Source organism: Sphaeramia orbicularis, chromosome 13, assembly GCF_902148855.1.
Source record: "Sphaeramia orbicularis chromosome 13, fSphaOr1.1, whole genome shotgun sequence".
Classification (NCBI taxonomy): Eukaryota; Metazoa; Chordata; class Actinopteri; order Kurtiformes; family Apogonidae; genus Sphaeramia; species Sphaeramia orbicularis.
In genome coordinates, this window is record NC_043969.1 from 49,800,910 (window position 1) to 49,828,318 (window position 27,409).

The 27,409-nt window shown below is 38.9% G+C and overlaps 3 protein-coding genes across 3 annotated transcripts; all 3 read left to right on the plus strand.

The window, feature by feature from the left end:
- The first annotated feature begins 341 nt into the window (after positions 1–341).
- Positions 342–1,271, plus strand: LOC115431184 (olfactory receptor 142-like). The gene has a single exon (XM_030151416.1). The coding sequence runs from the start codon at positions 342–344 to the stop codon at positions 1,269–1,271; it is 930 nt and encodes a 309-aa protein (XP_030007276.1).
- A 6,282-nt stretch (positions 1,272–7,553) lies between these two features.
- LOC115431773 (olfactory receptor 11A1-like) lies at positions 7,554–8,428 on the plus strand. The gene has a single exon (XM_030152421.1). It carries the CDS (start codon positions 7,554–7,556, stop codon positions 8,382–8,384), a length of 831 nt encoding a protein of 276 aa, XP_030008281.1. The 3' UTR covers positions 8,385–8,428.
- A 2,128-nt stretch (positions 8,429–10,556) lies between these two features.
- LOC115431185 (olfactory receptor 142-like) lies at positions 10,557–11,486 on the plus strand. Its single transcript, XM_030151417.1, has one exon. It carries the CDS (start codon positions 10,557–10,559, stop codon positions 11,484–11,486), a length of 930 nt encoding a protein of 309 aa, XP_030007277.1.
- Positions 11,487–27,409: the final 15,923 nt, after the last annotated feature.

Genomic DNA, 27,409 nt, shown 5'->3' on the forward strand with positions numbered 1-27,409 from the left:
TGAATGAAAAGAGTAGGGTTGTGTGGCAAACTGACTCCCATCAACAGGCTGAAACTCAAACTGTTGTGAATGTGTTGATGTGTATGAATCAGGCCTCTGTGTGTGTTCATATATTATACAGTATTTTGTTAATGGGTATGTTTCAGATGGGAACCTGAACCTGAACTTCAGGACCTCTTCACAGGACCCTTTAAATTACCGGGTTTAAGGTTGTAATTTTACTGTGTAGCTGATATCTGTTGGCTGAAGTGTGTGACCATTATGAATATTACTGGAAATATATAATTTTGTTCTCTAATCATATTTCATCCTAATAAGGCTTTTGGAGTAAAAGGAGAATCATGAAAAACTATTCACAGGTTTCATATTTTAACCTCACTGCCTACTTCGACACTGGGACTTTGAAATACATGTATTTTATTCTAGTTCTGTCGTTATATCTTTCAGTCATTGCTGCTAATGTTCTTCTGATTGTGCTTATCTGTGTGAACAGGAGCTTACATGAACCCATGTACCTGTTTCTGTGCAGTCTGTTTGTGAATGAACTGTTCGGTAGTTCAGCAGTGTATCCAGTTCTTCTGCTTCAGATCCTCAGAGACATTCACACTGTTTCTGCTCCTTTTTGTTTCCTACAAATTTACACCGGACACACTTATGCATGTGTAGAATATACTTTGTTAGCGATCATGTCATATGACCGATACCTGGCCATCTGTTATCCTTTACAATATAATCAATGTATGGCGTCTCAAAAGGTTTTCCTCCTGGTTGCTCTGTCATGGTTTTACCCTTTTATTTTGATTATCATTTTAATATCATTATCTGCTCCTTTACAGCGATGTGGAAACATTATTCATAAAGTCTACTGTGACAATTACTCTATAGTTAAACTGGCCTGTTCTGACACCACAGTCAGTAACATCTATGGACTCCTCATGACTGTTATGGTAGTTTTTATTCCCCTTTTTTTCATCCTCTACACCTACATGAGGATCCTTAAAGTGTGTTTTTCTGGATCTAAACAGACCAGACATAAAGCTGTCAGTACCTGTACACCCCACCTGGCTTCAGTCATTAACTATTGCTTCGGGGTTTGTTTTGAAGTCTTTCAGAGCAGGTTTAATATGGACAATGTGCCCAATATGTTGAGGATATTTCTGTCGCTATATTGGCTCACGTGTCAGCCACTATTTAACCCTTTAATGTACGGACTGAACATGTCTAAGATCCGTATAATATGTAAAAATCTCTTTCTATTCAGATTGAGTTAAAAGAAACAAAAGTAAACACATGTTTCTGATTCATCTACTGTCACCTGTATCATGGTTTACTTTAAAGGGCTCAAATTTATCTAAACCTACTTTTATTAGTGTTTGGTACATTTATTTGTGTATTTGGAACTTAATTAGGGATGCAAATAGGGGTGAAATGATTCCTCAAGTTATTCGAGTACCTCGATAACAAAAAATGATCAAGGAATTTTCTCTGCCTCGAGGAATCACTTATTTAACTGCAAAGCTCATAGCATGGCATTTCGCACAGACTACTTTATGTGGTACAACGCGCTTACGTCACTCACATAAAGGAAGATGACGGAGGATGTGGAAGTGTTCAGTTGAAGCAGCAGGAAGATGGAAGAGGCGAGCATAAACAGGCGAGTGAATACAGCAGCAATGACGAAAGACACACACAAAAAAAAAAAAAAACAATAAAAAAGTCAGAAAATGTTGAAAGTGTGGAAGCTTTTCAGACTGAACAGCAAGGTGAACACAATGACATGTATCCGTTGTAACACGACCCTTCCATACCACAACAGCACATCTCCGAAGTAGCATCTTCTCATAAGACATCCAGGATGGAGCGGAGGACCCCAGATAAAATAAAATTAACGTAGGGCAAATCCATGAGATTAACGTTAATGTACCTGATTAACATAACCTTAGTCCTGTGGAGGGCTAGGTTTCTGTTAATTATGGCTACTGTCGAATATGTGGATAGTTTATTATGACTGTGACAAGCACAGATTTAGGCAGTGAGCTGTGCACAAGTGATTTGCACAGTTAATTTCCCAAAAGCATGGCCAAAATGGTGCATGGCTTGCTGAAAGTTTTCTCTTACCTTGTCACAGCCGAATTTTGGCAAAATCCAACTACTTTTTGCAGAAATGAAGTGAATCATCAATTAACCGGACGTGTGTGTGGTGGGTTATACTTTATCAGACAGACAGATAAGGTGGGGGGTCATTGCTGTGATTCTCCTGAATATAACAGAAATGTGTAGAAGTGTTCATGCATGGATTCGTTCCAAGTTCCCATTCAAATCTTCTTCCCTCTTTTATGCCACAACACATTCCTGTTTTGTATAAATGGTAAATTCTGAAACTTAAAGCTGCCAAAGTTCAGTTGCACAACTAAAAGGCAATGTTTATCCCTTTTTTAAATTTATTAATGCCTTATAGTTTTGATACTTACAAGAAATACTGAGTTGAAAGTAATTAAATTTTATTTATTTTTATTTATGTTCTATTTATTTTTATTTGTATTTGCAAATTGCATCTCTGGAAATGTTTTTAGTCAAGAAAATACATTTTGTTGTATATGCACAATATGAATGTAAGAAATAAAAACTGTTAATTATCAAAAACAAAAAGGAAACCAATTGGTCCTTCATTATTAAGTGAAATACCTTATTTCCTCTTGTGTATTTATAACTGCTCTTTAGCCAACCAAAAATAAGTTTTATCCGATTACTTGATTAATCGAAGGAATTTTCAGTAGAATACTCGAATACTAAAATATTTGATCGCTGCAGCCCTAGATGCAAATTACTGATTAATCCATTAATCATTAGTTGGTTGACCTTATCGATCAATTAACGATTAATTAATAAGTGGCGATTATAACCTGAATTTCTCTTTTGATAGGGTCTATAACAATAAAAGTTAAATATTGTTTATATACGTAGTTCATGAAAAAAGCATGTCATATTGCTTAATGATTGATTTATTGTATCATTGGAAACAGAAAAGGCAATGCCATTTATGGAGTAGAACTAAATAAATTCTGCAGAGAAATTCAATAAAATACATGGATCTGAAGACGGGCAGCTGAGAAGAAATGGACATTTCTGGCTTTGCATCACTGACATGACGGAGCGAGATTTCAATGGAGATGCCCCCCCCCCGCCCCCCAGTTAGTTAGCCAGCGAAAAACATCTCAATTTCTCAGAACAGTGCAGACATACACACACACACACACACACACACACACACACACACACACACACACACACACACACACACAGATGCTCTGAGACCTCCCAGTATTATGACATAAATAATCTGAGGAGGCCACAGACTGATGGACATGTTGGTGGTTGGGCTGAAGCCTGTCTCCTGGTGTTTTTCTGTCTCTATAAGGGTCCTAGTTTTCACTGTGCAGGGTTCTCACTAGGATTTTTTCACAGCGTAGGGGCACCACGTACAAGACGCGAGTTTTGTAAGGGAGCATAAGGCAAGTGATGTTGCCGGGCGGGCGTCAGACAATACCAAGGCACACAGAGGGGTGCTGATTCTATTGTTCTCATTTCCTGTCTGCAGTGCTTTGTGCCAAGACAAAGGAATATATTTTTTCAAATTCAAATCTCGTTATCATTACGCTGGACAATCACACACACACACACACACACACACACACACACACACACACACAAAACACCGCTACGCTGGTTGAAAGACAGCGTCATGGGTCAAATCTCAGCATCGGGGCCCCCCCAGGGACAGTGTCGGGGGCCCCGACGTTCAATGATGCTAGCAAGAACCCTGCTGTGTATTCCATGAGTTGGTTTCTTTCCATGTATTAGATGATAGACCTGGGCTCGTGGTCAGACCCTGGCTATTGATACTTTGTTTGATCAATGCCAAAGAGTTGCTGATACACTCGCTCATTGCGTGTTGTCTCGTCAAGCTCATGCTGAATTTTTACATCTGAACTAGGGATGCAAATTATCGATTAATCCATTAATCATTAGTTGGTTGACCTTATCGATCGATTAACAATTAATTTACAACCTATAATACTATGAGGGTACGGAGCGGTGCGGACCGCCACCAGTGGAAGTGAAAATGAAATTTACGGCTCATTTCTCTTTTCTCTGCCTCCTGAAGCTTCGCTTTTAAGCCTTACCAGTGAAAACACTGCAACATTTGTAACACATTAGTGTTACCTCTGTCGTCTCCATGTTTATTATTACTGACTTTCTTCTTCTTCTCATAAAACTTTACTTTTCTTCATATTTGTCCAGTATGGTTAATTCAGAGCAGCGCCCCCTGGTGGATTGATTGAGAAACGCTCATTCCAACACATTAAATGTCAGTAGCAGCACTTTGTTCCAGTCAGACTAATGACAACGACAATAAAGCACATTTACAAAAGGAACTAAGAACTGTAATGAGATTATTAAATGCTCATATCAGTACTCGGTATCGACAAGTACTCTGATAGAAGTACTTGTACTTGGTCTGGAGGAAAGTGGTATCGGTGCATCCCTAATTAGATTAGATTAAATTAGATTAGATTAGATCACATTAGATTAAATTATTTTAGGTTAGATTAAATTAGATTAAACTGGATTAAGTTGGATTACATTAAATTAAATTAGACTAGATTACATCAGGGCGGCCATGGCTCAGGTGGTAGAGCTGGTCGTCCAATAACCGAAGGACCGGTTCGAATCCCGCTCTGTCCTAGTCAGTCCATTGTGTCCTTGGGCAAGACACTTCACCCTTCTTGCCTCCAGTGGTGTATGAATACGTATGAATGTTTGGTGGTGGAAGGGCCACACCATGCTTCTGTCAGCCTGCCCCAGGGCACAGTTGCTACAGATGTAGTTTACCACCACCAGAGGGGTAGTGTGAAAGCAAATGAATAATGGGTCAATAATGTAAAGCGCTTTGGGTGCCTAGAAAAGCTACAGAAATCCAATGCATTATTATTGTTAGATTAGATTAAATTAGGTTGCATTAAATGAGATCAGATTAGATGAGATTAACTTTACTGATGACACAATGGGGGAAATTCATTGGTCAAGGCAGCAACAGGATGAAGCCCTCTTTTCCCTCAGAGGAGTGTAATAAGTGTAACCTGGGTCAGTGGGTTATGTTAGGTTAGGTTCTCATCTGTTAAGCCTTTTGAATAACCTGTGAGGCTTAACCACCCATGCAATACACTTGACACAAATACACAAACTAGTCTAGCCAGTGAGTGGACACAGAGATCATATTTGAACAAAGTGTGTATTGTAAAGTGAATCAGTAAAGTGCACAGCTGTGGACTTTACTGTGGATCAGTGGAGTCCACAGCTTTAACTCACAGTCAGTCAGTCAGGGCTCGCGCTCCTTCAACCCTGCTTCCACAGCTCCTTTAGCTCGTGGCTCACCTGAGGAACCTGGAGCTGCCTGGTATCTGGAGGCCCTATCAGGTAGCGTATGCTCCCTGTCGGCTGTCTGAGGAACCCTGAGCGTTCCGGTAGCTCAAGGCGCTTTCAGAAAACTTCCACGTTGATCTAAACACACTAAATCCTCACTTTAATGCCACGGTGTGATGGAGGTCAGTGACTAATAGTTAGCCACTTAGGAGTGTGAGCTTAGTAGCCCAGATAACAGTAGCTAGGCTCCAGCTCAAAACAATGAGACACAGCGCTCAACTATGCGCCACCGTCTTCTGTATTTACAATACAAACTAAACTAAATCTATCCAGATAGGACATGGTGAGCTGCGCCATTTGAAACAACTCACTCCTTATCGGTCTCTTGTACCTAATCCATCTCTCGAATCCTGTTTCTGTCCGTGTGGGTCTGCATGCATTCCCCCTCCTCCCCTGCTAGATCCCACCCACTATGTGCTCTGATAGGAGGACAGGGAACCTGACAGTGAGCTTGACCTATGATAATTATTTATTCTACCAGCAATAAGGTTCGGTTGACCTACTTAGTGTTCTCACACAAATCAAATCATGTAAAGAAAACACAAAAAAAGAACAATATTTAATGGTCAGTGGAAAATACCTAGTCATGCTATGTCTGCGTGAAAACCAGTTAGCTAAGAGACTGTAGCTAAACTGTGTAAACCTGCAACTAAAATACACCATTACAAACACAGAGACCAGTGCCAAGTCTAAGCAGCAGGGGTCAAACAATAACATAGTAAAAGACTACAAGGAGAAAGTGCAAGAAAATGAGAAAATGTGCAGCATAAAGAAACAAACGATACAAAAAATAATACAAACTGTAGTAAATCATATAAGTATTCACAGGCCAAAGAGTTCCATCTGGGTTCCATCAGACCAGACACTTGAGTTTCTCATGGTCTGACAGTCCTTCAGTCCTCAGTACAGGTCTGATTGGTGGAGTGCTGCAGAAATGTTTGTCCTTCTGGAAGATTCTCTTCTTTCGACACAGCAGCGCTGTAGCTCTGTCAAAGTCTCCATCAGCTTCCTGGTCACCTCCCTGACTAAGGCTCTTCTACTGTGATCCCTCAGATTTTCCAGCTCCAGGAACAGTCCCAGTGAGTCCAGACTTCTTCCATTTACAGCCACTGTGCTCACTGGGACCTTGAATACTTTTGACATGTTTCTGGACCCTTCCCCACATCTGTGCCAGCTTATGTCCAGGCGACACTTACTCGACCCCATGGACCAAGTCTCCACATCCAGATCCACCTCGTGGTCATCTCTGCCTCAGTGATGTTATTGATGCCTCAGCTCCCTGCAAACCCAGAACAGGTACCGGTTTGCGGTGAAGGTCTCATGGTGCTGACGTTGTTGGTGCTGACATGTTTTTGCAGTCTGTGGTTCTTTCAGACATTGAGTGTTACTTCACCAGATGGTCATCCTGGAGATGTTTGGAGAAGAGAAGAAGAGGTAACATGATTCTGTTCATCTTTTTCCTCCATTTCCCAAACATCTCCAGGCCTAAATCTGACATTTTCAGCATCTGTTTCCAAACTGTCGTCCAAGGCCATTATTCAACCCTCGGCCTGAGGAAGACGCAGCAGGACTGGTGGTTCCACTAAGACCTCTGAGGGGTTCTACCAGACCCAGATCCTTTCAGACCTGGATCCTTCCAGACCCAGATCCGTCCTTCATCTGTCCATGTAGGGACATTTGTCTCATTCTCTCTGTGATCATCAGTCAAAACACCGTCCTTCATGGCATCCCACTAGACTAACCCATCCCAACAGGAAGTCCACCAGGAGGAACCATGTTGTGTTTGTCCAGCGGTCCAATCAGAACTCAGTCAGTCAGTGACATCATTCAGTACTGAGGTCCGACTGCTGCAGATGGAAAGTTTTAAAAGTAGTCGAATGAGAGTTTGAGCTCAGTTTGCAGGGACTGACAGTGGGAGTCACACATGGGACTGAACTGTTTAGTATCTATGAACACCAGCATTTGACTGACTTTAAACAGGCTCAGGTAAACACTGGCACAGATTTACTGGTGTTCATGAAACTGAAGAAGGTTTATGTGTTTGACGCTGGGATCCATTTTCCTTTATCATGAAAAACTATTCACAGGTTTCATATTTTAACCTCACTGCCTACTTCGACACTGGGAGTTTGAAATACATGTATTTTATTCTAGTTCTGTCTTTATATCTTTCAGTCATTGCTGCTAATGTTCTTCTGATTGTGCTTATCTGTGTGAACAGGAGCTTACATGAACCCATGTACCTGTTTCTGTGCAGTCTGTTTGTGAATGAACTCTATGGTAGTACTGGGCTGTTTCCACTCCTTCTGTTTCAGATCCTTAAAGACATTCACACTGTTTCTGTTTCGTTTTGTTTCCTACAGATTGTCTGTGTTTATTCTTATGCAACTGTTGAATGTTCAACCTTAGCCGTCATGTCATATGACCGATACTTGGCCATCTGTTATCCTTTACATTATAACACATATATGATGTCTCATAAGGTTTTCCTCCTCGTTGCTCTGTCGTGGTTATACTCATTCATTACAATGATTATCCTCATATCATTATCTGCTCCTTTACAGCGATGTGGACACATTATTCATAAAGTCTACTGTGATAATTACTCTATAGTTAAACTGGCCTGTTCTGACACCACAGTCAATAACATCTATGGACTCATCCTAACTGTTATGGTAATTCTTGTTCCCTTTTGTTACATTGTTTACACCTACATGAGGATCCTTAAAGTGTGTTTTTCTGGATCTAAACAGACCAGACATAAAGCTGTCAGTACCTGTACACCCCACCTGGCTTCAGTCATTAACTTTTGCTTCGGGGCTTGTTTTGAAGTTGTTCAGAGCAGGTTTAATATGGACAATGTGCCCAATATGTTGAGGATATTTCTGTCGCTATATTAGCTCACATGTCAGCCACTATTTAACCCTTTAATGTACGGACTGAACATGTCTAAGATCCGTATAATATGTAAAAATTTCTTTCTATTCAGACTGAGTTAAAAGAAACAAAAGTAAACACATGGTTCTGATTCATCTACTGTCACCTGTATCATGGTTTACTTTAATGTCAAATCAGGTTAAAATACAACAAACCCTCACATTTCAGATGCACTGACCAGTACATGTGTCCTCACTGTTGAGACCTTTTGCATCAGTAGGATCTTTAGACTTTGAGATTCACATTGTGTAAAATATGTTCTATAATCTGAGGAGGCCATAGACGGATGGACATGTTGGTGGTTGGACTGAAGCCTGTCTCCTGGTGTTTTTCTGTCTCTATAAGGGTCCTAGTTTTCACTGTGTATTCCATGTGTTGGTTTCTTTCCATGTATTAGATGATAGACCTGGGCTCATGGTCAGACCCTGGTTATTGATGCTTTGTTTGATCGATGCCTGTGTACGACTTGTTTCTGACTTTGAAGCTTTGATTAAACCTGGTAAATGATTGTGTGGTCTGATCATCAGGATATCTCCATCATCTGATACCTTCATCCATTTTAGATGAATATACACTAAGCCTCTTTATATTAGAGGTGCAATGGTACAGGTACCCTATGGTTCGGTCTGTACCTCAGTTCTTGGACCACGGTTTCGGTTTGGTTTCAGGACGTATTTTGTGCGTAAAGAGAACAGGGTTTTTTTCTCCCCAAATTATATTTTTATTTTGCTCGTCAGCAAAATCTGAATTTCCCAGTCGGAACAAATGATATCACTGTACTGAATAAAAAAACATTTTCTCTACTGAACAATAGAACCCTTTCTTATTCCTTGACTACTTGTATACAGTCGTATAAAACAGGCATGTGCACACATAGGGTAGAATTAAAGGAAATACAGGCGGGTAGCGGGCAAGGAAGTGAAAAAATAAAAGATTCATGATTGAAAATAATTGTCAGGACATTTAATGATGATGATCTAATTTCACTGTGGTTGATCTACAACCAGTTTGTTTTACTGTGAAGTGAACTTCACCTCTGTTTACATCTGTCCACAGACAGCATAGAGCAGCACATATTAGAGATTTACTGATGGTGTGTGTTTTGGCCAAAAATAAAGGCTTTAAAAGTGAGTTACTGTGGAGACAATGGGTTTAATGACAGGTTGGGTTGTGGGTCTAATGTACGCAGATACAGGTGAGTACAGGGCAGACCCAACGGTGCATGGTTTTCCCAAGTACCGTTGCATCCCTACTTCATACAACAAGAATTCCAAATAATCAAAGATTTAGAAAACGAAATGACAAGCCCGTTCTCATCCTAAGTCATGGCGTTCTGCTTTGACCTTTCTGTGAATGTCATGAATCTGCAGATGAATGAAAATAGGATGAAATCATCCCCTCTGTGAAGTAGATGATCCATCCTTATTGTTCAATAATAGACCAATATTTATCCCTCCATGTTTTACAAAGGACTATTTAGATAAATATAAATACTCGTCTTCATCCTGTTATCTGGGTCCGGGTTGTGGGGGCAGCAGCCTCAGCAGAGGAGGGTCATGTAAGGCAAGGCCAGTTAATTTGTATAGCACTATTCATACACAGGGTCGCTCAAAGTCCTTTACAAAGGCATAAAAAATGACACTGAAATTACATTAAAGTCAAAAAAGGGAATAAAATCATTAAAATCATCAGAGATAAAACGTGATTTTAAAATGCATTCACAGAATAAAGGATGCAGGGACATTTGTCTCATTCTCTCTGTGATCATCAGTCAAAACACCGTCCTTCATGGCGTCCCACTAGACTAACCCATCCCAACAGGAAGTCCACCAGGAGGAACCATGTTGTGTTTGTCCAGCGGTCCAATCAGAACTCGGTCAGTCAGTGACATCATTCAGTACTGAGGTCCGACTGCAGCAGATGGAAGTTTTAAAAGTAGTCGAATGAGAGTTTGAGCTCAGTTTGCAGGGACTGACAGTGGGAGTCACACATGGGACTGAACTGTTTAGTATCTATGAACACCAGCATTTGACTGACTTTAAACAGGCTCAGGTAAACACTGGCACAGATTTACTGGTGTTCATGAAACTGAAGAAGGTTTATGTGTTTGACGCTCGGATCCATTTTCCTTTATCATGAAAAACTATTCACAGGTTTCATATTTTAACCTCACTGCCTACTTCGACACTGGGACTTTGAAATACATGTATTTTATTCTAGTTCTGTCTTTATATCTTTCAGTCATTGCTGTTAATGTTCTTCTGATTGTGCTTATCTGTGTGAACAGGAGCTTACATGAACCCATGTACCTGTTTCTGTGCAGTCTGTTTGTGAATGAACTCTATGGTAGTACTGGGCTGTTTCCACTCCTTCTGTTTCAGATCCTTAAAGACATTCACACTATTTCTGCTTCGTTTTGTTTCCTACAGATTGCCTGTGGTTACTGTTATGCAACTGTTGAATGTTCAACCTTAGCCGTCATGTCATATGACCGATACTTGGCCATCTGTTATCCTTTACATTATAACACACGTATGACGTCTCATAAGGTTTTCCTCCTCGTTGCCCTGTCGTGGTTATACTCATTCATTACAATGATTATCCTCATATCATTATCTGCTCCTTTACAGCTGTGTGGAAACATTATTCATAAAGTCTACTGTCATAATTATTCTATAGTTAAACTGGCCTGTTCTGACACCACAGTCAATAACATCTATGGACTCATCCTAACTGTTTTGGTTATTCTTGATCCCCTTTTTTTCATCCTCTACTCCTACATGAGGATCCTTAAAGTGTGTTTTTCTGGATCTAAACAGACCAGACATAAAGCTGTCAGTACCTGTACACCCCACCTGGCTTCAGTCATTAACTTTGCTTTTGGTTGTTTCTTTGAGGTCGTTCAGAGCAGGTTTAATTTGGATAATGTGCCCAATATGTTGAGGATATTTTTGTCGACATACTGGCTCACATGTCAGCCACTATTTAACCCTTTAATGTATGGACTGAACATGTCTAAGATCCGTATAATGTGTAAAAATCTCTTTTCATTCAGAATAAGATAGAACAAAGAAAAGTGAAAGGATAGTGACTGTTGTTAGTGATGGTACTGATCCAGACCAGAGCCAGAGTCTGTTCCTCATTTGCTTCTTTTACAATTCTTGAGCTGAATTAACCTGTTATATCATTACGTTTGGTTTTGTAATGTACATATGAGTTTATATATGGATTCTGCAGGTCCACTATATGGACAGAAGTAGTAGTAGTGGACCCGTTGAATCCAGGTGTTTCTTTTCTAACAGGGTCTGGGATACAAAACAATAATGACTCATGTCAGAATATAGTTTTATATTATGGGATAGATATCAGTGCTTTGGTTTGTTTGGGTTCAATTGTTATCTTTGTTTATAAAATGACTCAGAGATGGTTTGGACTGAATTTCTGTCAACACTGAATTTGGTTTTGGTTTTTCATCCATGACTATAATTTTAAATCTCTCATTAAACTTTAAGGAAATATTGATGTTTATAAACTATGTGGACAAAAGTATTGGGACACATCATGTCTACAGCTGTAAAATGTCCTGTTCATGAGGATCTGAGATTAAAACAGCAATATTTCCTTAAAGTTTAATGAGATATTTTTCTTCCTCAATGAGATGTGATGGAAGTAGATGGTTAGATGTTGGTAGAAAATTATTATTTACAGTCAGAGCAGGAAAATATTTTAGAAATTTAGAGGAAGAACATTTAAAATCAGAGTCACGGATAAAAAAAATAAATAAATAAAAAATCATTGTTGAAAGAAATTTAGTCCAAACCATCTGTGAGTCATTTTGGAAACAAAGATAATAATTTAAGTCAAACTAATCACTGCAATAATATTTATCCCATTATCTGTGTGTGTGTGTGTGTGTGTGTGTGTGTGCGTGTGCGTGTGTGTGTGTGTGTGTGTTTATCTGGTCAGTTTGGTTCCTTCAGTTGAGGAACAGTCCCATCTCCACATTAAATATCTCAGCAAATTGATGGGACCAATATTTTGGGAGATATTAGTCACTTTGAATACAATAGTTTTACAATCAGGTTGCGTTTCCCATGACAGTTGACTGGAAACACAGTACCACACTGCATGATGGGAAATGAAGTTAAAAACAGGAATTACACATTTACTAACTTCAGTCCCTAGATATCAGTATTAACATGAGCCCTGGTTCCCCACAGGTCAGCGCACTAGTAAAACTATATTCTGACATTAGTCATTGTTGTTTTTATCCCAGACCTGTTAGAAAAGAAACACCTGGATTCAACGTGTCCACAGACTTTAGTCCATATAGTGAATATTGGACATGACACAGCATCACGGTTTAACACCAGGTTTATTTTAAATCTTTGTTTGAATTTATTAATAAAACTGATACAACAGATTGGAATGAATGAAAAATACCTGTGCTATTGTTTAGTGCTAGTTTTTAAGTTGGGTTCATGGTCATGGCTTTAAAACTTGTGTAATATTTCACATGTCTTATGTGTTTTAAACTTTTTACTGTTTTAACCTCCTGAGACTCAGGAAATGTCAGCAAAGTACCAGCTTTTTTTGTTTTTTATTAAATAAGTGCCTACATTGGAAATCATGATGCAACAGTTTTTTCAGATGCAGTTTTTAACATTTTTGTGGAATGTCCTTCGTGGAGGACAGTTTTCTTTTCTTTTTTTTGTATCAAGTTGTGAAACTCTCGTCTACAAATATGGACAGAAAACCCATCGCTGAGTCTGAGGAGGTTAATGTTGTCTCTGTCTGTCAGTTCCTTCAATAGTATTTATTGTAATTAGATGCTAATTGTCATGGTTTGTGTTCATTGCGATGCTTTGATGTTACTACGTCTGGATACAGTATTTTCTTTTGCCAACATAGCTGCACTTCGTCACTGCTGACCAAACCAGACGTTACCATGATGAAAATAAAGCATATCTGAACTGATCTCACCTCATCTGTTTCTTTGTGGTCAAATCAATCGTGTACAGCTGTAAAACATTCCTTGAACAAATTCTGATTGAGTTTAAAGTGGTTGGAGTGAATGAAGTTGTATTTCATGCTCAGGATCACATGACGGTCCGCATGAGGCCCCCCCAGTCACATGGTCATCCTGGTCATTTTACGCAGCAGTCGCCCACATCTGTTGTGTCGTCTTGGACCGGTCCTGTGGGCGTCGACCTTGACGTCAGATCGGGCTTGATGTGTCGATGGTTTGACGGCAGTGTTGACCTGGTGCTTCAGGGTCACCGCGTGGTAACGGGGGCAGATGGGAGGAGCTACAGGGGCAACAGGGTACAGGTGCGGGGGGGTTGAGAAGTCGTTACAATGTTCAACCATGGTCATATTTTCTTTTTATCTCCGGTAGCTTAACCCTCCTATCCTCCTCAAATATTACCAAGACATTTTACCCTTGGGGTCAATCTGAGCCCAGGGATATTTGTTTTCTTCATTTTTCTCTGTTTCTGATCTTATGACAATGAACTATAATCTGAGCTTTTATGAACATCTACATCAGGGCTGTCCAACCCTGGTCCTGCAGAGCCACCATCCTGCATGTTTCAGATGTGTCCCTCTGGGAGTTGGGGTTGACATTAATGAAATCAAACAAAATGACATTTGCCAACATTAAAGAAAATATAACCAGCAGAAGAGTGAAAATGTGTATTAATTTATGGCTCAGACCTGATGGAGAGCATTATTCGGAACTAGATCCGAGGTCTGTGGAGGGGCGGCTTCGTGTCCCAGTTCACTGTGGTTTAGAGACCCTCCAAGCCCCACAGGAGCAGGGTCTTTGAGGGCGCTAAGTGGGGCTCGGAGGTCGGAACACAGCTTGGGTCTGAGTTCTGTAAACGAACCCCCATACCACCACATCCACCACAGTCAGCAGGGAGGTGAAGAGCTGCTGCTGACGTCACTGTCCTGCGCCGCTTACTTTGCAAATGTATTTTCAAATTATGGTAACTTTTTTGCAAGGCAGACCACGAAAATGAAAAAGCAATGTCCTCTGTTTTCTTTTTGATTGTGTCAAAAAATGTGCAACATGAATAAGAAAATGAAAATGCAGACTGGATAACTGATTACTCATTTTATTTATGAGTCCAATAATGCAGCCATATTCTATATATATATATATATATATATATATATATATATATATATATATTTTTTTTTTTTTTTTTTTTTTTTTTTTTTTTTTTTTTTTTTTAATTTTTGCTAATGTATTTGAATTTTCTAATTTTGGATTTCAAATTGAATTTTGGTAACTATTTGCTGGGGCAGATTTTTAAAATTAAATCTCAAATGTCTTTTTCATTTTCATTTTAATTAAGTTAAAGAATGAGCGGTCTTGAATAAGAAAATGAAAATACAGATTGGACAATTTCTAAATAATTTTATTTATGAGTCAAATAATGCAGCCATATTCTTAAAATGAAAAAGGATTTCTTCAAATGCATTTTAATTTAGATTATGGGAACTAAATGCTTTCGTAATTTACAGTTTATGTAGGACACAGGGAAATGTTGGAAAATGAAGAATTCCATTAAAAAAAAAAAGACAAATATCTCTGCTTCAAGAACTCAGACCCTGCCTGGGTCAGTAACATACATTCCAGCTGTGCATTCCTGATCCGTTGTTGGGTTGTCATACTTTCTTATGACTTACGTGGCTCTCCATGTCGACGTCCACTTCCACGTCCATGTTCATGTCCATGTCAATGTCCACATCCATGTCAATGTCCACATCCACGTCCAGACCTCTCCAGATCTAACCGCTCCCAGGACCCTCTGACCTCCAGTTTCTCCTGCCTCCACTCAGTCTGGACTTTTACATTATCTTCACATCTCTAAACCTCATACATCACTCTTTAACTGTGTCAATTTTTGTGTCGCCAGCAGTCTGCATGTAAGAGCACATTGTGGAAAACATGGCAATGCACTTTGGAGACAGTGTTAAGCTAAAGGAAGGACTGTTCCAGAGGATCTAAATCCTGTAAACACCGGCCCTACCCCTAACCCTGACCTCCAAACACCATGGTGTGAGATGATGATGAAGCCTTTTGACCTGATGCACACGCTGGTCTGTGATCATCAGCCACAGTTGTCAACTCATGACAAAGCCAAAGTCTTGATGGATTCCTCCAGGGGCGCTAGACCTTCCTCAGTCATGGCCGTATGGAACAAACATAAATGAACTAAACCAACCATCTGTCCCTCTGACTCTTGGGGCCTGTATCTCAAAACAACTTCAACAGACCCAGGATCTCTGTCTTTTGTCCTTTTCAACAAAACTAAGCATTCACAGTCACATGAAGCATCACAAACATTCAGCTTGTTCTGTCAACCCAGTGTTTTGGACTCTGGTTATGAGCCTGTTCATGTAGAATTGGCATCAAATGACCAATCACAAACCAGGACATGGACTAGATCTGATACAGATACATCTCAGAACAAGAACAACCTGTAATTTCATAAAGATATGATGCATTTAGAATAGAAACACAGTTCTGATCAAAAGGGATGGTTCCGGAGGTGATCTGGAGCATGGCCACGAATGCACTGATATGTGAGAAGACAGTTTGTATTCTATTCTGAGGGGGAATGAGAGCCAGTGGAGTGAACAGAGGACGGGGGTGGTGTGCACATGCTCCGTCCTCGTCAGGACCATCCTAGCAGCCCTGATCTGAATACGGAGCTTCTGGAAACTCCTGCCACGAATCTGCATGAGAAGAGTGATGCAGTAATCCAGCAGGGAGGAGACCAAGGCCTGGACCAGCTTTTCAGCAGCCGTGAGGGAAAGGGAAGGAAAAGGTCAGTCCAGTGTTCAAGAATGTGGTCTTTGATCAAACATGATTTATTTGTCAGTGACAGTTGGACAGTTTGATTTTCAACACTGTTGGTGTGGTGGGTTTTGTAAACAGACATAAAAGAATAAAATCCACTCCTGTTGTTTTTTTCGTTGTGCAAGTTAGTAGACTGTTGACCAAGGTTATTATTGTTAATGAAAACTAACGAAATGACGAAAACTAGAATTGAAAAGACATTTTCGTTAACTGAAATAAATAAAAACTATAATTAAAAGAAAAAAACATAACTAACTGAAACTGTATTGTGTGCTTACAAAACTACTAAACAGATCAAAATTATGGATAAAAATCCCTTCGTTTTTGTCTTTGTCAATGTCGGATTGATACGAAAGTGATTTATTTCATCCATCCATCCATTATCCGCCACTTATCCAGGGCCGGGTTGCGGGGGCAACAGGCTTAGCAGGGATGCCCAGACTTCCCTCTCCCCAGACACCTCCTCCAACTCTTCTGGGGGGAACCCAAGGCGTTCCCAGACCAGCCGAGAGACATAGCCCTCCGGAGGATCCACCACCCACCAAGGGAGCTGTAGGGGCCAGGTGCAATGTGGATTGGGTGGCGATTTATTTCACTCTAGCAATTTTAGCTAGCGGCCCCACTTGTGGTCACTTGTGGTTTCCAGTCGTCTTCTGGTCCCCACTCTACCTGGAAACATGGAGACTAAAGTTGGGAGAAAGCAGCAGAGTCCTGTCTGGGATTTATTTGAATATGACGGAGAAGAAGAGAAAAGATACAAAAAAAAAAAACTAAACTAAAACTAACCTAAAACTAAGCATTTAGAAAAAAAAAAGAAAACTAATAAAAACTAGCAAACCTGCTCTAAAAACTAATTAAAACGAACTGAATTAGAGAAAGAAAAAGTCCAATCTAAATAAAAGTAAACTATAATGAAAAATCCCAAACTATTATAACTTTGCTGTTGACCACAGGTAGGAATGGAGGTCTTGGTCCAGACCCCCAGTGCATGGACCGCGGTCCACGTAGGAGTCCCAGGTGTTTGAGAACAGCCATGTCAACTGGAGTACCACCACCTTTCAGCTCCATGAGGCGAAGCAGCGGCAGGGCTGTGGTGATCCAGAACAGCACCCATGATGACAGCTATCCATGCCAGGAGAAACCACAACCGCATCAGGACAAGCAATCCAGGTGAGGACATTCATATTGACAAGGGTTCATTGTTCATTGTGGACTTGCCAGAAGGCAAGGCCCCTACTGTTTTTCATTTGTTTTTTATTATTTTTCTTTTCTGTCCGCCACTTTGAACTGGATTTTGACCCCCTAAACATGCTCCAAAACTCACCAAATTTGGCACGTATGTCAGGTCCGGTGAAAAATTTTATAAAATGCAAAAATTAACCCCGTAGGTGCCAAAATGGGCTCTCTAGCGCCACCTATGTCAAAAAACATGGAAACCACCATAGCGGCCAGCAGGAATGTCCGAGAGACATGAAACTAAAGTCAAAATGTTCCTTACATCGAGCACTACAAATATTCCAGTAGGCGCCGAGAACTAACTCCAACAGGAAGTCGGTAAATTGCCTTTCAAAGTAAAACCCTCAACTTAAAACTAGTATGAGCCAGTTTGTCATATTGGCTTCTAAATAGCACCAAAAGATAGAGTGAACCCTTCTCAAAAAACTATCTCCACAAGTTTCTAATTAATGTCTTAGTTATTTTTTTGTAAGTTCGGAAAAAAGCGATGTTTGAGACAAATTTTTAAATTTTGACTTTTCCCCACATGTTACATATCCACACGTTCAGAAAAATCACCCCAACTCTCCCGTGCAAAAATTTTTGAGATAGGATGTACAGTTATGGATTTATAAGAAATTGTTTGTTTTTATACTTTTTTAATTTTAAACTGCCATTTGACCCCCTCAGCATGCTCAGAAACTCACCAGACTTGGCTCATATGTCATGTCTGGTGAATACTTTCATACAATATCCAAATTAACCCCTTAGGTGCCAAAATGTGCTCTGTAGCGCCACCCACGTAGTAAAAAACACACAAAAGGTGCCCTAGCAGCCAGTAGGAATGTCATACAGACATGAAACCAACGCCAAAATGTTGGTCTCATCGAGCCCGACAAATCATACACTCACACTCCTGAGCTAAATCCAACAGGAAGTTGGCAATCTGCCTCTGACTGTACTCGACCCTCAAAGAATTTATTGGAAGGTGCTCTTTTCCACCATCACTGCTTATTCAGTTTAATCTCTTATTACAAATATGACATGTTAATCAACAAAGGAGACTTTCTGTTCTCCTGCAGTCCAAAAATTTTTGAGATACAATGTATGGTTATAAATTAAACGCTGTTTGTTTCAAAGAATAGCTGTCTCCCTCTTTGAGAGTTTACAAGATGACAACCCTCCAAATTCTTCGCATTCCAATGCCTGAAAGCTGATTGGCTGAATCTTTTCCTGTGAAATGCATACAGTGAAACCACCAGGTGGTGCTGTAAGACCATGAACAGACAGTCAGATTCCTTGTTTGACTTAAAAACATGACAAGTGTGAGCACATGACAACTATAAAAACTCTCCAATAAGAACATTTGAACAATGCAGAAAAAATATGAAAATTACATAAGAAATATATGTATGTATGTAAAAAATTATATATGAATAAAACTAGAATAAAAATGAAGACATGATAAAAATGTGAATGGTACACACACACACACACACACACATATAAACACACAGACACCTACAAACAGACACACACACAGACACATAAACACACACACAAACACACACTAACAAACAGACACATGCACACACACACACACACACAAATACATAAACACACACACACACACAAACAAACACACACACACACACACAATAAAGTTAGCCAGAAGGCAAGGCCCCTATTTTTTTCGTTTATTATTTTTATTGTTATTATTATTATTATTATTATTATTATTATTATTATTATTATTATTATTATTATTATTATTATTATTATTATTGTTATTATTATTTTCCCGACACTACTTTGAACTAAACATGCCCCTAAACATGCTCCAAAACTTACCAAATTTGGCACATATGTCAGGTCCAGCGAAAAATTTGATAAAATGCAAAAATTAACCCCGTAGGTGCCAAAATGGGCTGTCTAGCGCCACCTATGTCAAAAAACATGGAAACCACCATAGCGGCCAGCAGGAATGTCCAAGAGACATGAAACCAATGTCAAAATGTTCCTTACATCGAGCACTACAAAAAATATAGGAGGACACAATGAGATATATATATATATATATATATATATATATATATATATATATATATATATATATATATATATATATATATATATGTATATATATATATATATATATATATATATATATATATATTTATATATATATATATGTATATGTATATATATATATTCAAGATTCAAGATTCAAGAGTTTTATTGTCATATGCACAGCAGAAACAGGTAGTTATACTATGCAATGAAATTCTTATTCTGTTCATCTCCCTAAAAAAACACAACACACTAAAAATGAATAATAATAGGGGATACAATAGCAATAATAAAAATCAACTATAAAAAATTAAAACAGTAAAACAATTAAAAGCAGCAATAAAGTGTTCAGTGCACCAGCAGTAAAGTGTTCAGTGCATCAGTATGTGCTTGTGTTGTGTGGGGGATGTTTAAGTGATTCATTGAGAAACCTGATGGCCTGTGGGTAAAAACTGTTTGCCAGCCTTGTGGTCTTAGACTTCAAACTCCTGTAACGTCTGCCTGATGGTAGAAGTGTGAAGAGTGAGTGTTGTGGATGTGTACTGTCTCTGATCAGGTTGTGTGTTCTTCGTAAGACTCTGGTTTTGTAAATGTCCTGCAGTGAGGGGAAGGCTGCCCCAGCAATGTGCTGTGAAGTCTTGATCACCCACTGGAGTGCCTTCCTGTTTTGTGCTGTGCAGTTTCCGTACCAGACTGTGATGGAGGCGGTGAGGACACTCTCGATAGTGCATCTGTAGAAGCAGCTGAGGATTTTGGTTGACATGCAAGATTTTCTCAGTCTTCTCAGAAAGTACAATCTCTGTTGGGACCTCTTGATAATTTGTTGGGTGTTTTGAGACCAGGTAAGGTCCTCACTGATGTAAGTGCCTAGAAACTTGAAGGTTTTCACCCTCTCCACCTCAGTCTCGTCAATATACAGGGGTTTGTGTGGCTCCTTTTCCCTTGTTCTTAGGTCAATAATCATCTCTTTGGTCTTGTCTGTGTTGAGATGAAGGTTGTTGTCATGACACCAAGTCACCAGGTCTGCCACCTGTCTTCTGTATGATGTTTCAACCCCACCAGTGATCAGGCCAATGACTGTAGTGTCATCCGCAAATTTAATGATGCTGGTGTTGTTCTGGGAGGCCACACAGTCATAGGTGAAGAGCATGTAGAGGAGCGGACTCAGCACACATCCCTGTGGTATCCCAGTGCTTACTGTTCTTGAGCTGGATGTGCGGTTGTGGACTCTGACTGACTGAGGTCTGTCTGTTAAGAAGTTCAGCACCCAGTTACAGAGGGAGGGTTTCAGTCCAAGTGTGAGGAGCTTGTCAGTGAGTTTGTGGGGGCTAACTGTGTTGAATGCTGAGCTATAGTCTATAAATAGCATTCTGACATATGTGTCCTCTCCCTCTAGGTGTGAAAGGGTTGTGTGAATGGCAGTGTTGACTGCGTCATCGGTGGATCGGTTCTGGCGGTATGCAAACTGTAGAGGGTCCACAGTGTCCGGGATGCTTTTTTTGATGTGGGTCATGACTATCCCTTCAAAGCACTTCATTGTGATTGGGGTGAGTGCTATGGGGCGATAGTCATTTAAGCAGGTCACATGACTTTTCTTGGGTATGGGCACTATGGTGGTGTACTTATGTGTGTGTGTGTGTGTGTGTATATATGTGTGTATATATATATGAAAAAATGAGGGGATGATAAAAATGTGAACGGTACACCCACACAATAAAGTTTTACAAAATCAAAGCCTTATTAAAAATGGTAAAGCATGAGTTTTATGCTCACCTGTCTGTACAAATTTCAAGTCACTCAAACGGATTCTGTCTGTCACACACACACTTACATACACACACAGTTGGCTTTTCAAAATAAAAGCCTCATTAAAAGGTGATGGTTTCAGCAGAGGGGCGCAAGTGTTCTGTAGGGATGAAAGGATGACGGATGCAAAAGGGAGGGGGCTGGTGTTGGGACGGAGAGGTGTGAGTGGAACGTAGGTGTCGACGGCCATGGGAGGCAGAACTCACGGGAGGTGGAACGTATGGGAGGCAGAACGTACGGGACGCAGAAGTAATGGGAGGCGGAACGTATGGGAAGTGGAACGCACATCACCCAGTGCAAGGTCCCGCCCAATGCTGCTTGCAGCTTTAATTTTTAAAATTTATTTATTTTTTAATCTTATTCTCTTTTCTTCAAAAGAGCGAGAGCAGAAGAAGTCCAAGGAAATTTTTTTTTTCTCATTTACTTTATGTTTTTTTTTTTTTTTTTAACTTTATTTAAATATTAATATACAAACTTTGTCAAACATTTAGCATATAACACCATACTTACAATACAAGAGAATACAGATATAAAAACAAAATACAATCATAAAATCAATATATGCATGAAATACATTTTCAATAATTCATATACAAAAAATAAATAATACATACATACATACATACATACATACATAAATAATTTCTCATCTAAAATTTCATCAAATTTCAGAGGAAACATTAAATAACTTATCATAACTATCAAGGAATGTCTTTTTTTTTTTTTTTTAATTATTATTAACAAGGGTTAATGATTTGTGAAGTGAATTAAATTCAATTAAAAAATGAGGAAAGGTTGGTTTGGAGGCTGAGATTTTTTGTTTATGAATAAAATATTTACCCAATAAAAAAAAAAAAAATTAACTAAATACTGGAGACATTTGTCCTTATTTTCATAATAACATATAACATCTTTCAGAGAAAAACAGTATGACATGTTAACTTGTGTGAAGATATGAGAACAAAGGTTAGACCAAAATTGTTTTGTGATATTACATTCCAAAAACAAATGGTTTAAAGTTTCATCAGTATGTCCACAAAAACACACAGTTCTCCACATCCTTGAATTTTGAAATCATTTCCTTTCCGTCTTCATATGCGTGCGCATCCTACTGACGTCATTTGCACAGGTGACACTAATAACCTCCTTTAAAAGGCGGAACCATTAGCACGGGAGAGCAGGGGAAGTCAACAACCTGTCAACGTTTGTGCGCCTGTTTGTTGACTTTTACGAAGAGGAGACGCTTCAGAGAAGAGTTCGGTTTGTTTTTAAAAACGGTACTCTGCCGGAAAGCACAAGAAGAAGCAGAAAAAGACGGAAACCCTAAAGGTTGGTTTATGCTTGCTACATGAACGTGATGTGCGGAAAATGGACACGGGGAGTCGGCACTAGAGTACGGCTACGACTAGAGTTACTGTGCGTTTAAAAAAAAAACCCAAAAAACAAACAAAAATAAAGGTCCGAGTTTGACCGAACAAACCGAACTCCAACCTGCACGAGGAGCCACAGAGGAGGAGGCACGAGCCGCGGATGGAAAGGTAAGGAATGAAACACTTGGATAGCGTTTGAATCGACATTAATATGTGGATAAAGTGTCTTAAACTGACTCCATTTTGACAGGGAGACGACGTTGAACTCTTCGCGGTCAAAACGCAGCAGTCGTCGCAGAGTAAGGAGCTGGTTTGGGCTGATTGAGGTGGTGGTTGGGGTGGTGGGCTCGCGCTCCGGGTCTCCACACTGGGCCCATGCGCATGCGTCGGCATAATGCTGACTTTTATGAGTCAGGAGTGTTTAAGTCGTTGTTGGTGTTGGAGTTTCAGCTCTAGTGATTTGAGGAGAGTCTTAGGATGTTCATGTTTCTTTTTTTCAGGTGAACAACGACGGGTAAGTGGAGCTTTTTTTTCTTTTTTTTTTTTTTTTTTATTTCTTCCGCTGGTGTTTTGGCCGCCGTGCCATGACATCTACATTCATACGTGAAGCTCAGTTTGTTTTTAGATGAGTTGGTCTAGTATATTTACTGGGTTTCCATCATTTAGTCTATATGACTGTGGTTTAATTCTTGGTTTGTCAGTTTTTGTTGAATCTGGTTGTATTGGTGCAGTTTACTGACTGTATTGGGTCAGATTTGTGGAGTTGCTCCTTGTATTGTTAGCTAAACTGAGCTTCATATTTAACTGCACACAAACACATTTACATGGACGCTTTGACAAGTGTATTCGCTTTTATTCGATGTTCTTTATTCATGTTCGATGCTTTTTTTTTTTTTTGGCCGCCATGCCATAACATCTACGCCTTCACATGTTCATTCATAAGATGCTTATGATGATCAGCTTGTTTGTGCAAATGGAGTTGGTCTAGTATACACAAACATTTACATGGCTGATTTTACATGTGCATTCGCTCTTATTCAATGCTCTTTAGTCATGTTTATTATGTCCTATGCTTTTTGGCCACTGCGCCATCACATCTACACATTCACATGTTCACATTCATAAGATGCTTATGATGCTCAGATTGTCTCTGCATATGGAGTTAGTCTAGTACACGCAAACACATTTACATGGCTGATTTTACATGTGTATTTGCTGTTAATTGATGCCCGTTTATTCTGCTGGTTTTATAATGCAGAGTTTGTTCTTAGATGAGGTGGTCTAGTATATTTACTGGGTTTCCATGTTTAATTCCATTTGATGTAGAAAGTCTAATTCTTGGTTTGTCAGTTTTGTTAGAATCAGATGGTACTGATGGAGTCTGTCTGTGATTGTGACTGGAAATTGGCTCCCAGTGTGATGGTGATATGGATGGTTTTGGTTGTCAATGGCAGGACGATTTATTGCTGTGCTAAATTCTGTGTGGTGGCATTTCAACTCTTACACTGGTGGTGATTTTTCTATCTTTTGAAATGAGCAACACACACTCACACACAGCTCTTTTTTTTCAGGTAAACAACAACAGGTATGTGCTGTTTACATTATTTCTTTTGCTGGTTTATTGGCCGCCATGCCATGACATCCACACATGTTCACATTCATAAGATGTTTATGAAGCTCAGATTGTTCTTGGATGAGTTGGTCTAGTATATTTACTGGGTTTCTATGTTTTAACCCATTTGGCTGAAGTTTTTGGAGTTGCACCTTATACTTTGTGTTTAAATTGGCTCATATTCAGCTGCACATACTAACGCTTTTACATGGATGGTTTTTCATATATTTGTATACTGAATTCATCTTTTTTTTTTCAGGTAGACAACAACAGGTGGGTGGTGTGTTTTTTTTTTTTTTTTTTTTTTTTTTTTTTTTTAATTTCTCCTCCCGGTTTACTGGCCATTGTGCCATGACATCTACACATGTTCACATTCTTAAGATGTTCAGACTGTTGGTCTAGTAAATGCACATAAAAACCCCCAAAACTATTTCATATAAGTTGTACGCATCAAAAATAAATTGGCTATTTCATGACAGTATTAAACATCAAAAATAAACTGTTTCATAACAGTAGTACACATCAAAAATAAACTGTCCATTTCATGACGGTATTACACACCCAAAACAAACTGTCTATTCTATGACAGTATAATTTGAGATTTCTTTTTTACAGGTAAATGGGTATGTGGTATTTTTATAATTTCTTCTGTCTTTTTGGCTGCCATGCCATCTACGCATGTTCACATTCATACGATGGCTAGGATGTTCAGTTTGTTCTTAGATGAGTTGGTGTAGTATATTTACTGGGTTTCCATCATTTCATCAATATGATGGTGGTTTCATTAGTTTAACTCTTGGTTTGTCAGTTTGGTTCTGGTTGAATTAGTTTTGTGTAAAGTCTTTCATATTTAAATCTATTTCTGTGATTTGGGATTGGATATTGTGACTTAATAGTGATGGTTTTGGTCATCAATAACAAGACTGTGTCTTGTGGTGTAGCGACTGTTGTATTGGTTCAGATTTCTTGTCTTGTGTGTTAAAATGAGCTTCATATTCATCTGCGCACATACATTTACATATATACACTTGTTTACTTTTTTCCCATTTTCATTCTTTCCTCTGCTGGTTTACTGGCCGCCGTGCCATGACATCTACACGTTCACATTTTTAACATGTTTATGAAGCTCAGTTTGTTCTTAGATGAGTTGGTCTAGTATATTTACTGTTTTCCATCATTTAGTCTATATGACTGTGGTTTAATTCTTGGTTTGTCAGTTTTTGTTGAATCTGGTTGTATTGGTGGAGTTTACTGACTGTACTGGTTCAGATTTGTGGAGTTGCACCTTGTATTGTTAGTTAAACTGAGCTTCATATTCAACTGCACACAAACACATTTACATGGATGTTTTGACATGTGTATTCGCTGTTAATCGACGCCCTTTTATTCATGTTTATCATTTTCGATGCCTTTTTTTTTTTTTTGGCCACCATGCAATAACATCTACGCCTTCACATGTTCATCCATAAAATGCTTATGATGCTCTGATTGTTTGTGCATATGGAGTTGGTCAATATACGCAAACACATTTACATGGCTGTTTTTACATGTGTATTCGCTGTTATTCGATACCCTTTATTCATGTTTATTATTTCCAATGCTGTTTTCTTTGGCCGCTGTGCCATCACATCTACACATTTACATGTGCACATTCATAAGATGGTTATGATGATCAGATTGTCAGTGCATATGGAGTTGGTCTTGTATATTTACTGGTCTTTCCAGCATTTAGTCCATATGACTGGTTTGGATGGGTTTGATTGGAGTTGAATTCTTGGTTTGCCAGTTTGTTGGATCCTAGTGGGACTTGATACTCGGGCTGTATATCGTTCCTCAGTGTAACTTAATGAACCAAAATCATCAATCTTGTTGTCTCATGGATGGGAGGAGTTGCGTTATGTTAAGTTTTGTGTTGTGGCGTTTCAAATCTTTCATTGGTTGTGACTATAAGGTGATTCTCTGAGTTTTGAGGTGAGATTCTTGTACACGTTAAAAATTGTCCATTTCATGACACTAGTACACATTACAAACTGTCCATTTCCTAACAGTAGTACACAGTAAAAATAAACAGAGCCCATTTTATCAGTCATACCCAAGATATTTCTTTTTTTGAGGTGAACGACAACAGGTGGGTGTTTATTTATTTATTTATTTATTTATTTATTTATTTATTTTTTAATTTCTTCTGCTGGTTTACTGGCCGCCGTGCCATGACATCTACACGTTCACATTCATAAGACCGTTAGGATGTTTGAATGGGTTTCATTGGAGTTGAATTCTTGGTTTGTCAGTTGTTTGTTCAATCAAAGTGGTGTGGCTTGAAGTCATTCCTTAGCGTATTTGCATTTGTTTCTGTGATTGGGTCTGGATGTAGTTCCCTGTGCGACTCTAGATTGATGGTTTTGGTCGTCGGTGACAGGACTGTTTGTCCTCCGTTGGGTGTGACTTTGCAGAGTTACACCTTTGTAGTTTGATAAAATGACTTTCCTTTGTAGTTTGATAAAATGACCTTTGTATTTATCTACACACTCACACACATGTTTATTCTAGTTTGTAATATATCGACTCTTTGTAACTGATTAGACTTTCATAAATAACTTCGAACATGTAACTAAATAGATACTGAACTAAAAGCAAACGGGAAATACAAACTGAAACCTCAAAACGTGAACAAATCCCAGGGTCACTATCACACTTTAAACATGAATTCATTCTATAAACTTTAAACATAATCTCATGTATCTTGATGACTTCAGATCTTTGTCTTTTTCCTTTTTTTTTTTTTGTATTAAATTGTAAATTGTGTTTTTGTATTAAATCCATTAAACATATTTAAAACCCTGACTGGTTTCCTTCTCTAATGTAAATATCCTGTGATGTTCTGTACTTTTTTATATTTACTCCTGTTTTTAATATAAATGATGTGTAATATCTCTCTCTCCCCTTGTATTTTATTTTATCATTTTGCTGCTTTTTGTTCTTCTGTATGACACTTTTTTTTAATTGTACAACTGTTTTTCTGTCTTTAATTTATTCTTGTAG

What these genes read in the sequence shown, in the direction of transcription:
- LOC115431184 (XM_030151416.1), top strand. Translation starts at nt 342, where the DNA reads ATGAAAAACTATTCACAGGTTTCATATTTTAACCTCACTGCCTACTTC.
- LOC115431185 (XM_030151417.1), top strand. Translation starts at nt 10,557, where the DNA reads ATGAAAAACTATTCACAGGTTTCATATTTTAACCTCACTGCCTACTTC.
- LOC115431773 (XM_030152421.1), top strand. Translation starts at nt 7,554, where the DNA reads ATGAAAAACTATTCACAGGTTTCATATTTTAACCTCACTGCCTACTTC.